The 16,406-nt window shown below is 44.8% G+C and overlaps 1 protein-coding gene across 1 annotated transcript in view; it reads right to left on the bottom strand.

Annotated features, from left to right (window-relative positions):
• The window catches only part of GRM7 (glutamate metabotropic receptor 7), a 319,156-nt gene that overhangs the window by 172,519 nt on the left and 130,231 nt on the right, over window positions 1-16,406 (bottom strand). The window contains exon 2 of the mRNA XM_069966643.1: window positions 10,330-10,546. Within this exon, the coding sequence (XP_069822744.1) occupies window positions 10,330-10,546 (217 nt within the window). The remainder of the gene's footprint in view (window positions 1-10,329; window positions 10,547-16,406) is intronic.

Genomic DNA, 16,406 nt, shown 5'->3' with positions numbered 1-16,406 from the left:
CGCCTGGAGTAGTGGATCCACTGGACCGGCACCAGCGCTGGCACAAACCTCACCAGGGAGCGGAGTCTAAGGGGCCGCTGGTTCTCACCAGAGCCCGCCGCAAGGCGGGATGGACTTGCTGCGGCAGGCGACCCCCAGGTCGCTACCCCTGGCTTGGTTGCTGGTGACGGCAGGCGAGGCGTGGCAGGAGCAGTAGGCAGGAGATGGCACTGGCAAAGGTCTGCAGGTGAGAGCGCACGTGACAGGCTGAACGCAGGAACAGATGGAGTGACAGGGAAACAGGAACCAGGAACAGGGACTAGGGACCTGGTAACGGATAGGACTCAGGAACAGGGACTGGGACCAGGTAACAGATAGGACTCAGGAACAACAGGGGGCTGGGCCAAACGCTATGGGAAGCATGTAGAGGCTCCAACACTAAGGACAGGGCATGCTGGGATTTATAGGGGAGTGATTGGGTGCAACTACCAATTAGGAGCGCACTGCCCCTTTAAATCTGAGACAGCCGGCGCGCGCGCGCCCGAGGCGGCGGGGACGCGCGCGCCGGCCGGCACAGCGGGAGACAGGAGCGTGGAGAGGTGAGGCGCCCCCCGGGGCCGAGGTGACAGCAGCGCCGGGTCCCCGACTATGGACACCGGCTGCTGCATAGGGCAGGTAGCGGTCGCGGCGGCGGCCCGGAACGCGGGACGCCGCCGCGGCCGTAACAGTACCCCCCCCCTTTGGCCTCCCCCTCTTTCTTGCCTGCAAATGGCACAGGAAGCCACAAAGTCTTTGACATCTTGGGATAGGCTGGGCCACCAGTAGTGGCGAGAGATCCGTTGGCCGGTCTTACGGACTCCCGGGTGCCCGGCCTCCAACGAGGAATGTCCCCAGTTCAAAATACCTCTTCGAAGCGCAGGGTGAACATGAGTCTTTCCGGGGGGTACTCTCTGAAGAGTGGAGGTGACGACTGGTACTAGGCGATCAGGCGGTATAACGTGGCAAGGGACCTTCTGTAAGTTCTTCCGGTGGTGAGAGGACACGACCTTAGTCTTGGGTACGGGGAGAGGGTACACCTCGGCAGAGAAGGCATCCGCCGAGTCTTGGTCTTCTGCCGGTAGGCCGGATAGAGGCTTGGCCGGGACAGGAAATGACATAATACACTTGGTCTGAGGTGACTTGAGACACTGGTGGGAACAGTCCTGACCCCAACTGAGAATCTCCCCGGTTCTCCAGTCCAGCTGAGGGGCATGTTCTTGTAGCCACGGGAGTCCCAGGAGGACCGCGGGGGAAGAATGGGGCAGGACGTAGAAGGAAATCTCTTCTTGATGTGAAGGACCCACCTGGAGGACTAAAGATGCGGTCTGGTAGTACACACGGTCGGTAAGAATTTCGCCCGTGACCGAGGAGATAGTCAGGGGCCTGGCTAGTCGGGTCACGGGTAGCCGCCATCTTTGGACCAATGTTGCCGCAATAAAACTGCCTGCTGAGCCAGAATCGAGGAAGGCAGTAGTCTGATGATTTTGTCCTGAGGGAGTCCGGATGGAAACTGGCATAGACAGACTTGGAATGGTGGCATTCGCACCTAGGGACACCTGTCCCACCGGACCTAGGTGCGAGCGTCCTCCGGATGTTTGGGGACGTAGGGGACATCCCAGCCGGAAGTGATCGGAACCACCGCAATAGAGACAGAGATTCTGCTCCAGGCGCCGGATTCTTTCATCAGGCGTCAGGTGAGCCCGTTCCACCTGCATAGGAATCTCAGGAGAGGGTTGGGACATCGAAAGGTCAGGATTCTGGAAAACCGGCGCCAGCTGGGGATGGCGACGGGAGTGGGTTAGTAAATGTTCATGCCGAACCTCCTCCTCCCTCTCCGAAAAACGAGTATCAACTCGGGTGGCCAGTAGAATGAGTTCGTTCAGGGAGGTAGGCAGGTCTCGGGCAGCGAGCACGTCTCTCACTCGACTAGACAGGCCCTTCTTGAAGGTGGCCAACAGGGCGGCCTCGTTCCAGTCCAATTCAGCTGCCAGGGTGCGGAACTGGATGGCGTAGTCACCGACAGAGGAGCTGCCTTGAGAGAGGTTGAGGAGAGCAGTCTCGGCCGAAGAAGCACGGGCAGGTTCCTCAAAGACGGAGCGAAACTCGAATAGGAAGGCCCGGAGATTGGCAGCAACAGGATCATCACGGTCCCACAGTGGCGTGGCCCAGGCCAGGGCTCTACCTTCTAATAGGCTGATGATGAAAGCCACTTTAGAGCGCTCGGTGGAAAACTGACTACTCAAAAGTTCAATGTGCATGGTGCACTGAGTCAGGAATCCTCTGCACAACTTAGAGTCCCCAGAGTACTTGCTTGGGAGAGCCAGTCGGAGTGAAGAAGCAGCGTCAGGAGATGGTGTGCGCTGGGCAGTAGTCTGCTGCTGTAAGGCGGCAGTGAGTTGCTGGATCTGCTGTGACTGTTTCTGGATTTGTTGAGCCTGTTGCGCGACCACTCTGGCGACGTCACGGAGATCTGGCACCTCGCCGGGATCCATGGTTGGAGCCTACTGTAACGCCTGGAGTAGTGGATCCACTGGACCGGCACCAGCGCTGGCACAAACCTCACCAGGGAGCGGAGTCTAAGGGGCCGCTGGTTCTCACCAGAGCCCGCCGCAAGGCGGGATGGACTTGCTGCGGCAGGCGACCCCCAGGTCGCTACCCCTGGCTTGGTTGCTGGTGACGGCAGGCGAGGCGTGGCAGGAGCAGTAGGCAGGAGATGGCACTGGCAAAGGTCTGCAGGTGAGAGCGCACGTGACAGGCTGAACGCAGGAACAGATGGAGTGACAGGGAAACAGGAACCAGGAACAGGGACTAGGGACCTGGTAACGGATAGGACTCAGGAACAGGGACTGGGACCAGGTAACAGATAGGACTCAGGAACAACAGGGGGCTGGGCCAAACGCTATGGGAAGCATGTAGAGGCTCCAACACTAAGGACAGGGCATGCTGGGATTTATAGGGGAGTGATTGGGTGCAACTACCAATTAGGAGCGCACTGCCCCTTTAAATCTGAGACAGCCGGCGCGCGCGCGCCCTAGGAGGCGGGGACGCGCGCGCCGGCTGGCACAGCGGGAGACAGGAGCGTGGAGAGGTGAGGCGCCCCCCGGGGCCGAGGTGACAGCAGCGCCGGGTCCCCGACTATGGACACCGGCTGCTGCATAGGGCAGGTAGCGGTCGCGGCGGCGGCCCGGGACGCGGGACGCCGCCGCGGCCGTAACAAGCATGAACATAGTTTACAATTGATTACAGTAGACTACGCTTTTCTCTTAAGCCACTGTATCTACTACTACTATGTTTGAAACTGCCTGCTGAACAGTAGCTAAACTTAGTTGTACCTACACCTGATTTTGGCCTGGTTTACACTCATCTGGCGGTCCGGGTTTTTTCCCTTCCAGCGCCAGAAGGAAACACATCTTTGAACCATCCCATTGATTTCAATGGGACAGTTCGAAGCTTCAGGTGCATCAATAGTGCCATTACATCGCCGGACAGGCCATACGTCAGAACATATTTTGCAGCATTCTTCTTTATAGCCTGCCCGATGATCCAGTGCCACCTCCATTAAAGGTTTTGGAGAGCCCAAGGCATTGCCATGTACAGAGGCATGCATTATGCATCGTCTGGCCTTTGCCTCTGGTGCTGCACGAAGGAGAGAAGAGGAGGAAGCTCAGCACCATCCTCCTAGAGTAGAGGGCTCCCTGTTGTTCCCCTATAGTAGCTGGTCCCCCTGTGCTCCTGCCCCCCCCCACCCCCCCTATAATAGGTAGCCCCCTGTTATGCTGCCGCTCTATAGTAGTGTTGGTCAGCCCATATAATGAATTGATAAAAGTAAAATAAGACATCCACCATAAGTGCATACAGGGGTGCTGTAGCATGTGCACCCTGGACACCCCCTTTTTGCATTGCTTTATGTACAGTAAAGAAGATGATTAAAATGAATATAGAATGGAGGAAAAAACTGATGACAACTGATGGAACAAAGATAGAAAAGATAGAAAACCTGATGAGAACTGATGCCTAATATCTGAAAAGGATGCAACGTATATATGTAAACCCAGCCTTAAATTGTTACTTCTAGCATGTTGCGCAGACATGTCAGATTGGTTGGGGTCTTAATGTTTTGATTTGTTCAGTATGGCTAGGAGAAGCAGGCCTCAGCGCTCTTCACTCCCCAGCTTGGCCTTGTTTCAAATTATTTCCGGATATTGGCTTCATTATAAGCATATGGAGCCAGACTTCTGCAATCAGTCAGACTGAGCTGGAGAGTGAAGCTCTGTGCTGCCTGCTTCCACTGGCTGAGACCCTGATCTAAACTTTTGACATGTCTGTGTGACATGTGCTTTTTTTTCTAATACTGGTACCATCTTATATGGCTGAAGAGCTTTGTGCCCCCTTATGCACCAGAGTTCATCCATGTCAGCTACCTCAGAATCCTAACAGCTATGCCATTGACTCTGGAGAACCAGGTGCATAGTTCTTTCACAAATTCTAATTGTAATTTTTCTAATAAGGTTTAATAAAAGAGAATTCACAGCTGATCGGCCTAGGGCATAAAAACTGCAGCTGCAGCCATTGAGTGTAATCTGCATGAGTGTAAGACTGTATATAGGTACTACATCATGTCATCTTGTTAGGCAGAGTTAACCCCTAGTGATATGGATTGCAGTCTTTTTCTACAAGCACCATGCAAATACCCATAGCCCACCTTACTATTGGCAGGGTGAGTCGCTGTCCACTCTCTGTGGTGCTGAATCCTGTTTCCTGACATAAAGACATTTTGTATCCATCTCAATCTTGTCTTGCTACAACAAACATCTAAATGTTTTAGAACCTCTTCCCATAAAAGATGCAGTGAAGCTGAATTTGTAATTTACCACAGTTATCTGTATTCATTATCTGCAGATTTCCAAGTGAGACATCTTGGTGCAAAGTATAGAAACAGTTGACAAATTAAGAGTAGAAAGGCTGTATTAGTCATTGACTCTCTACAGTGTATTGTTAACTTTAATAATAGTAGATATTACCTGCAGTCCTATGTAACACCACTAGAGATGAGCGAACCTGGAGCATGCTCGAGTTGATCTGAACCCGAACTTTCGGCATTTGATTAGCTGTGGCTGCTGTAGTTGGATAAAGCCCTAAGGCTATGTGGAAATCATGGCTATAGTCATTGGCTGTATCCATGTTTTCCAGACAACCTTAGAGCTTTATCAAAGTTCAGCAGCACCCGCTAATCAAATACCGAACTCGACTCGAACCCGAACCCGGTTCGCTCATCTCTAAACACCACATATAACATACTGTAAGAACTTTCTAAATAAAGATAAAGTAAGAAGTGTTAACTGCAGTCTGATGTAACACAACAGATAACATACAGTAATAACTTTCCAAAATATAGATAATGTAATATATGTTACCTGCAGTCCTATGTAACACAACATATAACATACAGTAAGAACTTTCTAAATATAGATGATGTAATATGTGTTAACTGCAGTCCTAAGAATGTTCTGAATACTAGTAATGTAATGTTTTGCCTGCAGTCCTATGTAACACCACAGTAACAATATGTGACACCAAATGACAAATTTAGCTCAGCTGCATTTCTAACTCACTCATATATTTTGGGATCTGAAATCAGGACACCCCGCTAAGTAAGGAGAACTGATAATTCTTGGCCAGGATTAAAACCATGAACCGAAATTTGCAAGATTAAATTCAGCGCTACCATTCCCATATAATGAAAAGTAATTTGAGTATGCAAATGCCACTATTTAGTACTTGTACCCCTAGGTAAGTGAGAGGTTAATAGCTACTTAACCAGAGGCCAAGATGATCATTTTAATAATTTACTTACACTCATGGAAACGTATAATAATGTCAGCACCACCAGGAGGACGCTGGCTCTTCAGGTGTCTTACCTTGGCAATTGCACAAGTCATTCAAAAGATAAGCTCTGGAGAGACAGGGCATAAGGATCACAGCCAAGAACCTACAGAAGACGGATAAGGAACATAACCCAAAGCTTTGTGTCTATCACAGGCACCCACCCTCACCTGAAGAGATAAGTGCAATTTTAATTAACATGATGGCCATCAGTCTAGACTGGCATCCGGAACCAAGAGCTGCCAGATCACAGCCAGAGCGGCACTTCAAAGGGCATCCAGGAAGCTTGGAGATGAGGCTGGGAACACTAAGCAGTCATGAAACTGATGACCTGATTGAAGGAGTCAAAACACAAGAAGCAAACCACTGCAGTAAATAATAGTATCTGTGATCATTGAGATACCTTCTGGTTCTCAGATCTCCCTCTACTAGGCTGATGGTATATAAAAGGCTGATGGTATATGAAAAAAACCCATAAAACAAAGAAGTATATAGAATGTTTATAACATAAAAGTCAAAGTGGTGGGGTACAGAGGACCTAAGGTAAGACCGTAAAGGTGGCCCAGAAAGATATACAAACCCTTTAAGAGCTTTTGATGTTTGTCCTCTCCTTGAACTTGTATTTGTACACAGTAAACCCCGAAGTATAATAGGTTACCAGCTAGGGGCTGTTTGCATTAAAAAGACATCTGATTTTATGATTGACAGATCTGAGCTCAGTGCACTGTGGTCTGGTAATGGATCTAAGAGAAGGAGCCATATTCAGTAGCTTAGATTTAAGTTCATGAGTTATGTCTAGATGTAGTGATGGGCTGCATTATATGGCTGTTTTTTTTTGTTTTGTTTTGTTTGTTTTTAGAAGATTGGATGACTTCTTTAATAGTAACTTTAAAAAAAAAAATGTCAAGCTAAACTGAAGTGGCTATGGCTATGAAACCTGAAACAATGATGGAGTTTTCCCCACTAAGACCTGCAGCGCTGATCTCTAATGAAGGGTTAATCAGGGGCTGCTTTAGCGTTCATAGCTGTCTGCACAATGGATGGTGATGGAATCCCCAAAGCCAGCACTGGGCGCTGACACTGAAAGAACAATGAAACCATCAAACTTGCAAGTGTCATTTCAGGAGTTTTACTACTCACAAGGTCAGCGGCCTCAGCTCTGAAGGGCCATAAACTAATTCTACCAACGCCTGTGCTCAATTGATGAATAATAACCGTTAACAAGCTCCTCTGTGACAGATTGGAAAAGGGACTTTCTATTACTGTTCCACTGGGATCTGCCAGGAAGGACAGACTCCAAGTGACAAATGACACAGCCAGGGGGGATGGCCGGCTATGGCCATTACTCTGGGCCGCCACAGTACAGCTATATGGGAGTGGATGGTAAATGCATCCTGCCTATAATATCCAGAAGAATAAACGCCCCCCAGGCTTCATTGTATGGTAAATTGCCTTCAATGTGCCTCTCTTATAACACACATGAACTTTAGTGAAATTACAAGCCAATGTTCTTATAAATGTCATCTTTAAATAGCTGAACTGCATTTACTGATTCTATGTAATTCATAGATGATTGTGATGATGATAAAGGAGAGGTTCTTGCAAGGTGTGTGTTCATGTCCTTGCTATAGAAGAAGATGAAACTGGATAATGCTCGTACATATGGGTTCTACTCTACTGTGCTATGTGGAGAGGATGAAGCCCTCACAATTTGATGTCTTGTGTGTATAGTGCACCAGGTCCTTGTGTCCCTTAACATGATAATGTTTCAGTAATATAATGCTTCACTCATTGGTGTCTAGGGGTATAATGGCCTAATCAATCATTTCCAGTGATATAATACCCCCATCTTTGCTGTCTAATGGTATGATGCCGTGATCAATCAAGTCCAGTGATATTATGCTCCAGTCATTGGTGTCCAGTGATATAACACCTCAGTCATTGGTGTCCAGTGATATACTGTAATACCCCAGTAATTGGTGTCCAGTGATATTATGTTCCAGTCATTGGTGTCCAGTGATACAACACCTCAGTCATTGGTGTCCAGTGATATACTGTAATACCCCAGTAATTGGTGTCCAGTGATATTATGTTCCAGTCATTGGTGTCCAGTGATATAACACTTCAGTCATTGGTGTCCAGTGATATACTGTAATATCCCAGTCATTGGTGTCCAGTGATATTATGTTCCAGTCATTGGTGTCCAGTGATATAACACCCCATTCATTGGTGTTCAATGATATAACACCCCAATCATTGGTGTCCAGTGATATAACACCCCAATCATTGGTGTCCAGTGATATAACACCCCAGTTATTGGTGTCCAGTGATATAACACCCCAATCATTGGTGTCCAGTGATATAACACCCCAGTTATTGGTGTCCAGTGATATAACACCCCAGTTATTGGTGTCCAGTGATATAATACCACATTCATTGGTGTTTAGTGATATTGTGTCTCAGTTATTGGTGTCTAATAGTGTAATGCACTCGGCAGGTTAGTACGTTAGGGCAGTTAGATGGTTTTACCTGCCGCTAGCGACGCTATCCAGATGCTCCTTACAAGACATGTAGCTTGAGAGTGGCTCTATGAGTATTTCAGTGATGGTAAACACACCAGACATTTTATGAGGTATTGGCAGGCCAGGAGAGCTGTCTGCCGAATGAACCTTCAGCAGACAGTTATTAAAAAGGTATGGCCTTAAGGGGTGGAAGCCAGTAGCTTCCCCCTGCCCCACCAACTTTGATTCCTATATCTCCCCCTGTTTGGGTATAGGAAGAGATCTATTAATTAGGGATGGAGAGGACATTGGGCACTGCCCAGATGGTTCAGGCAGCATGAAAGATATAACAGGTTTCCTTTAAGAGGTCAGCTTTATTAATAGTATTTAGATGTTAGGAAATGGAGGAAATGTGGTCCACATTTAGCTCTGGAGCTACACCTCTGTGCTGCCATGTCTGGGTATAACAAGTATGCCCATTTCTTTCTATTCACCATCACAAATTCTAAACTACAGCTTGTTTTAGCTCGGTCCGCAGTTTGCACATCTCACTTTCTAATTGGACATATCCATGGCACAGAGGCGCCTCTCCAGCTTAGCAGAGAGGATTTTAAGGCCCTGCAGTACTATTAAAATATAGAATTCAGCCAAGTTTGACATGGCCAGTTATCTGCCCTTACTCGATAAGGCTAAAACAGATCCACATTGGAGCTGCTGTCCTGCTCTCTCAGCTGCTGTTTAGCAAGCAGCCATGATTTCTCTGTCTGAGATTCAGTGTCTAAAGCATAAGTCTGGCTTTTGAAGTCAGTGCGACCAGAGGCTCACTCATAGTTTTGCTGGAGGCTGAGAGCACAGGCTTGTTACATTATTAACAAGGTGGAGAGATGGTTGGCTGGTGCAGGAAAGCCATTGCAGACATAATCATTAAGCATGCTGTGTTTTCTTCAGCAGAACAGGCCGAGCAATGGATCCAAGGAACAGAAAGCAAGCAGCGCCATGGCTGCAGGCTTCTGTGCCTTTAACATCTCAAGGGTGGGACTTTTAATGGAGTTTATTCTGTGCATTCTGTGTACGCGCTGCAGTCTATCATCTTATCATATCAGCAGATACAATAGTCAGAGTCTCTTTGCTGCAGGAGGCTCCTCGCTGGAGACCTGACCCTGGGGTTGTAGTGCACAGCTGTGTGGGTTGTCTGCACACGAGGGCCCACAGGCTGTCTGCCCCTTCATATGAACTGTTTTTCCCTTACTGAAAATCTCAAAAAATATCATCATCCACAAATATTATTGCCTGCTTTATGGCCCTTGTATATATGACATAAAAGCAATGGAGCCTGGATTGTGCTGACAGTGCCGGCAGGAATCTAATTATGGGTTTCTATAGAGCTACCAGTTTTAGGGGGGCTGATGTTTGGGGGTTGTCAAACTGAGCTCCTATCTCTTAAACAGCCCCCTGAGGAGAGGACCTTTATCGGCAAAATAGATTTACCATTAGCCCCTTTACTGCTTGAGAGGAAAACCCCAAATAATGTAAAATTAACCACCCTTATTCATGCAATGCTGATCTGTTATCTGCATAGTCTGATTTACTGTATTACAATATAATATTAAGAGTGTTACATAACAGAGATTAGTGCATGGGACCTATATCACGCCATTAGAGATATGCCTTCTTATTCAGATTCAAATAGAATTGCCAATGCAGCTTTGTATGTCACTGGAGTGTGATATAACATTACTCTCGATCTGTGTGACTGAACATTACAAATAGATTGTGGTGGGAAGATAAAAAAAAAATCTTTAAAAGTCATTTGCATTGTAATAAAAGACTTGGATAGTTGCACACAACCTAGTGACCTCTAATCTAAAACAACCTCAGTCAGCAAAATATTAGATAGATAAGATATGATAGATGAGTTGCTTCTTACCTTCTTCTCTGGAAATTTGCATAAAAGACTCCACCCCTTTCTCCCCGTAACTTCCTTCTGATGCCAGCGTGGACACATAATTCCATCCCATGGCTTTGACAATGTCCACCATAGCCTGAGCCTGAAAGGAGTCTGGAGGAACCACTCTAGAGAAGAAGTCATAGCGGCGGTCATCGCTCAGCTCAGGTGCGGTGGAGCCATAACTGATCTGCGGGATCTGGTGGGAGAAAAGAAACAATAGATCAATATTAACACACTGTGCGTTACCTGTGCATGTATGTTTATTTTTTAAATGTGTTCACCTATTTCTAGCTGCCATTGTGGCTTAAGTGGAGGTCATCCCCCAACTTTCTTACACTTCTGTATGGTAAATTTTCCTGTGCAGTGATGATAAGGGGATGGAAATACTTCCATACAAGGCATATCTATCATTCAGGAGTAAAGGAAAGCTGGGTGACAACTCCTGTGAAACTAGGACCATATTAGCTGTCATTCAACTCTCAAAAAATCAGATATGTACTTTTATTGGGAAATCCGTACCACGATCCTCCAGTCATCATGTGGCGGATCATGGCATGGATCCTGTGAATGAGGCCTTAGGGTAAAAAGGTTTGCATAAAGAAGTACTTCAGAGATTTTTTTTTAATCAACTGGTGTCAGAAAGTTATACAGATTTGTAAATGACAATAAAAAAAGTCTTCCAGTACTTATCAGCTGCTATATGTCCTGCAGGAAGTAGTGTATTCTTTCCAATCTGAGACAGTGCCCAAATTTCCCATAGAAAATCTCTCAAGGCAAATCCTGTCAGGAAGAGAGGAGGCAGCAGAGAGCACTGTGTCAGACTGGAATAAATAAACCACTTCCTGCAGGACGTTCAGCAGCTGATAAGTACTGAAAGACTTGAGATTTTTAAAAAGACCAGTTATTTTTTTCCTCTTGCTCATCCTTTAACTACAACATTCTGAATGTTAGAAATCACTCATATACCCACAGACCCACGCCTGGATGTAAATGTATTTTCCAGGTAAGTGATTACTAATGCTGCACCCCCTGGAAAGGATATAAATAGAAGGGGGCCCATAGAGATGATAAGAAGCTAGATTGCATGGAGATTGACTGTGGGCTAGTAATTTTCAATATCCAGCTCTCCCTGTGATAGATCTGCAGTCATTGGCGCTCCTATCTGCTCCACATCTCCAAAGCTTTTTATGTTTTCCCCATTTTATGATAATTTACCATGAGTGAGAGACACCATAAGTGCAACTGTAATTTTATTTCGCAATTTTCTGTAGATGCCAATGAAATGTATCAACAGGGCTCAGGAACAGAACGCAATGCACACAGGAGGCTCAGCGGCAGCCGCAGTATATTAGACGCATTATTCTAAGTCAAAGTCTTAAAGCGACCGCTACACAAAGAGAAAAAGAAAACATAAAGAAGAATTGCGCTGTCACAGTAGTTTCTTACTATCCTAACTCTATGGTTGTAATACAGTATTAAAATCCACGTCACTTCTGAGCACCATGTTACAGGTTACATACACAATTCATTTTCCTAAACACTGAAGCAAATATATACCCACATTACATTACTTATCTGAATAAACATTAAAATATTTATCCTATGCTGGTTTTAAGATACCGTTCATGTTATACTCTAGACCAGTGCTTCTCAATTCCAGTCCTCAGGCCTCACCAACAGGTCATTTTTGAGGATTTCCTTATGCTGCGTTTACACGAAACGATAATTCCCTCAATCGATCGTTTAACGATTTTGAAGCAACGATTTGGTTTTTATAATGATCAGAGTTTAGACGAATAAATCGTTAGAAAAATCATAAGAAAATTTGTAAGAAAAATCGTTATTGCGATTGTTTTTAAGATTGCTTAGGCCCATCTTCTACATAGGGTGAATCTTTGAAAGACTGTTTACACGAAGCGATCTGCGAACGATGAACGATGATTTGTGATCAAAATAAACGATTTTTCGCTCGTCGCTTGGTCGTTTGCTGTGTTTACACTGTACGATTATCGCTCAAATGCGATCATTATAGCGAAAATTCGAACGATAATCGTTCCGTGTAAATGCAGCATTAGTATTTAACAAGTGATATAATTATAGTCAGTTCATCAGGTATTGTCACAGCTGTTCTTTGTATGGGAAATCCTCAAAACATGACCTGTTGGTGAGGCCTGAGGACTGGAATTGAGAAGCACTGATCTTGAGCTGCTTTCACTATTCTGCAGGTGTAGTCACTCTGTACATAAATTACTTATCCTTGGCATTATGCTGCGTTTACACAAAACGATAATTGGCCCGATCGTACGATTAACGATGTCGGAGTAACGATTTTTTTTTCATAACGATCAGCATTTAGACGGTACAATATATCGTACGGAAAATTCGTTTTGCGATCGCTTAAGCCTATCTCACACATTGGTTAAATTGGCGAACGACTGTTCACATGGAACGATCTGCAAATTTTTTGCGAACGATCAACAAGGATTTGAGAACATGTTCAAAGATCAAAATGAACAATTTCTCGCTCGTCGTTTGATCGTTCGCTGCGTTTACACGTACGATTATTGTTCGGATTACATCGTTATCGCACAAATTCACACAATAATCGTTACGTGTAAACGCAGCATTAGACTGATCCACTAGAGGTGAGTATCCTCTGACAGGCCAAGTTATTACTTCCTGGCCCCATGGCATGATTATACTCACTATTCCACTGGTGGAGTCCTGTGTACATACTTTGCATTACTTGTCATGTACGGAGCCTGTATACTCCAGAGCTGAAATCATTGTTCTGCTAGTGGGGCCATTGTGAATAGTTATTAATTCCTTTACTGTATTGATCCTGATTTACAGCCTGTTTTATACTGCAGAGCTGCACTCTCCTATTCTACTGATGGAGTCACAAGTAACAAGCACCATTAAAATCAATGGGCGACTCGAGCACTTTATCAGGTGCTCGCTACTCGAGAGCAGAGAGTGCCTGGTCAACGGTTAAATTTCATTTACGCATTCTCATTTTTGTATATCCCGTTCCTTCAGGAGATGTTTAAATGTAAGCTTTCATAGCTTTCATTTATTATTTGATGTAAGCATATGTGCGGGGGGGGGGTAAGGAAAAAAAATCCATAATAAATATTTTTTTCAAAAAATGACTGTGTGCGAAACTACCCTAACAGTGGTATATACTGTAGTTAAATAGTCTTAAAGGGTTATATCCACCTGCTGAACTCAGTTCCTGGTTCGGAATGGGGAAGCTCGGCTCTGCTATGGCTCCCACTGATGATATATATTTATATCTATATATATATATATATATATATATATATATATATATATATATATATATATCTATATCGTGAGGGACAATCCAAGCCCTGAGCTTTGTATGACCTCAGTAGGAGATTTGGGAGGGGTAAATCTATACTAACTACTCCCTAAGGTCTGGAATCTCAGCCCGGCCACCACTCCCATAGCTGAGAATTTTGCAAAGCATTTGCAAAATTGCTTTTGTTTTCATTTCCCATCACCCAACAAAAGTTAAGGTGATGGAAATATCCCTTTAAGGCCAATTCCGCAATTAGCGTCCCTAGAAATGCTGGTAATCGGCCCATGTGAAAGTGACAGTGAAGTTCCACCGAGGAGCAGGAAAACACCCACTTATCAGCTGATCGCATCTTTTACTCAAGTTTATTGATATCGGCCCTGCATCTCCTTGTGTAAACAGGGGATGGGCAGCCGATAGCTTTTTTTTTCTAAATTTGGGGATTCCATAGGTTTTGCCCGGGGCTGTACACACACATTATAATTGAATGTGGATCAGTTTACACAATATGGGTCAGAATTAGCGCTGACATTTCCTCCCACCAGTATAGACTCCGTTCTTACAATCCCGTAGTCAAATAATAAAACTATTGAATGATGTCTATAAAGGTGTCATCAAATATCAGCTCTTTACAGCCTTCCCGCCCAACACTAGGTCCCGGCCATCATTACATGTTATTAAAATGTCAAGATGGTGCTGTGTTTATGAACGTGTCTGTCTGTGATCCTGCTGTCTGCCCGGTGATTGATCCATGCTGTCAGTCTAGTGATGGTTCAGACAGCACTGCTCATAGTAAACCATAGCTTTATAGTTACTCCCCAACACAGATGATCAGTGTCTTCTGTATTTGAGGAATTACACAGAATGTGTATTTGGGGTCTTACAAATTCTTTACAGTTATTCACTGTCTTGACTGTCAGCTTCTCTATGATCGGTGACTGTAGCTTAGCTACATTGTCTATTGGGAGTCCAAAGTAGCCTGAAATCCATCTTCTGCTTTATCATAGTCAGCTGTTCTATTCCTCCCCTATACTTTACACAGCAGCCTTGCTCTGTTATTTTGCTGGAATCACACACTGCAGTTATTGTGCCAAAACCAGAAGTGGATTCAAGTGGGATGGAAAATATAAAGAGAAGAATTATACGTTTCCTTCTTCTTGGATCCACTTCTGCAGTGGCAGTTGAAAACAAAAAAAAAAACTTGCTCTATGCACTATGCTGTTTTGACTCCAGTTTACCTGAACTGTCTAGTTCAGTCAGAGGTAGTCAGAAATTCATGTCCTATCTCATCAGAAGCTGTTATTTCCACATGCTTTACATTACCGTTCTGCTCTATTAGGTCATAACTATCATCAAGAAAATCCATGAATAGTGTGATTTCATCTTTATGGGTAGTTAGATGGTGTCCTCCCTCCATCTCCTCTGAGGGTCTGTCTGTAGCAGTGATCCCCCTAAGAGACGGGGACTGCTTAGCTTTATAGATATGTCTTATCTATGAATAATCTCTAGACAAGTACTTGTGAGTGAAGGAATACAGCGAGGACGTCCTCGGCATCAATATTTACACTCAGGTGGAATAACAATGAGCGCAGGCTTCAAGAGACGTTCCCCTGTGTTTGGCACTTACGGCCCGTGAATAGGAGCGCTCCGCTCTCATGGGGAAAGCCTTAGGGGTATCTGTAATTGTTTTCTATAATCTTCAAGGAAGCACAAGCATCAGTCTGTAACCACCATTTTACGGTAAAGGCTACATTGAAGAGCATTTAACCGAGAGAAATAAAAAAAGTAATCACTCCTGAATCATCCTCTACTATAAAAATGTAAAGCGTTAACCATTTTACAGAAAGATCTGTTGCAACAAGACATATGGCCACCTCTACAGTCCCGGAAAGGCCTTGTCCTGTAGTGGGTGATCAGAGAAGTTTGGGAAACATAAGATGGTAGCCATATTGGTTATCATCCAAGAGGAAAACCTATAATGAACATTAACTTTTAGGTCACGCCCACACTACGTATTTTTACAGTAAACATCAGCTCTTGTCGCAGTTTGTATGAAACAGCGGTCATAGTCTATACACTTTGTATACACTAGTCGGTGTTCCATGCGGCTGCACAAAATAATTGAAAGGTCACAGACCATGCCTAGAAAATGCCCCCATTCATGTAAATAGGGTGTCATGTCCACAGGGATTGCTGTAAAACATATGTCTAAATGCTTTTGAAAACACGTCAGGCCAGATGATTGCCACCATAATAATGCACAAACAATGAAATACAATTTACAATCAGAAAATAGTACCAGGTGAGACAAAAATGGCTATTATCAGTATTAAAAAAATATAGATAAGCAATACATTTACTTAATTGTGTACTTTATAATAACCAATATTATAGGAAGCCCTATGGTGGCTGCAGGTATAGAGATTTTATCCTTAAAAGGTGCAGAGATGCTGGAGCAGTGTTCTCCAACCTGTGGAGCTACAAAAAGTTGCAGTCTCGCCCTAACCATATAAGAAAAGGTGACTTGAAAGTGTCACTGTCATTATAACTTTCAAAATCTAAAACAACAGTACATGTGATATGAAGCTTTTTTTTTTTTTAGTTATCCTGGAAAACGCGGCACTTCCTGTGTTCTGACTCTTTTTCTCTCGAAAACAGGAAACAGTCAGAAAACAGGAGGTCCTGTGTATCCCCGGCTGACAGAGAGAGAGTGCAGTCATGTGACTGATGGACA

This window comes from Dendropsophus ebraccatus, chromosome 4 (assembly GCF_027789765.1).
Source record: "Dendropsophus ebraccatus isolate aDenEbr1 chromosome 4, aDenEbr1.pat, whole genome shotgun sequence".
Taxonomy (NCBI): Eukaryota; Metazoa; Chordata; class Amphibia; order Anura; family Hylidae; genus Dendropsophus; species Dendropsophus ebraccatus.
The sequence above is the reverse complement of the archived record's forward strand: the minus strand, read 5'-3'. Positions and strand labels throughout refer to the sequence as shown.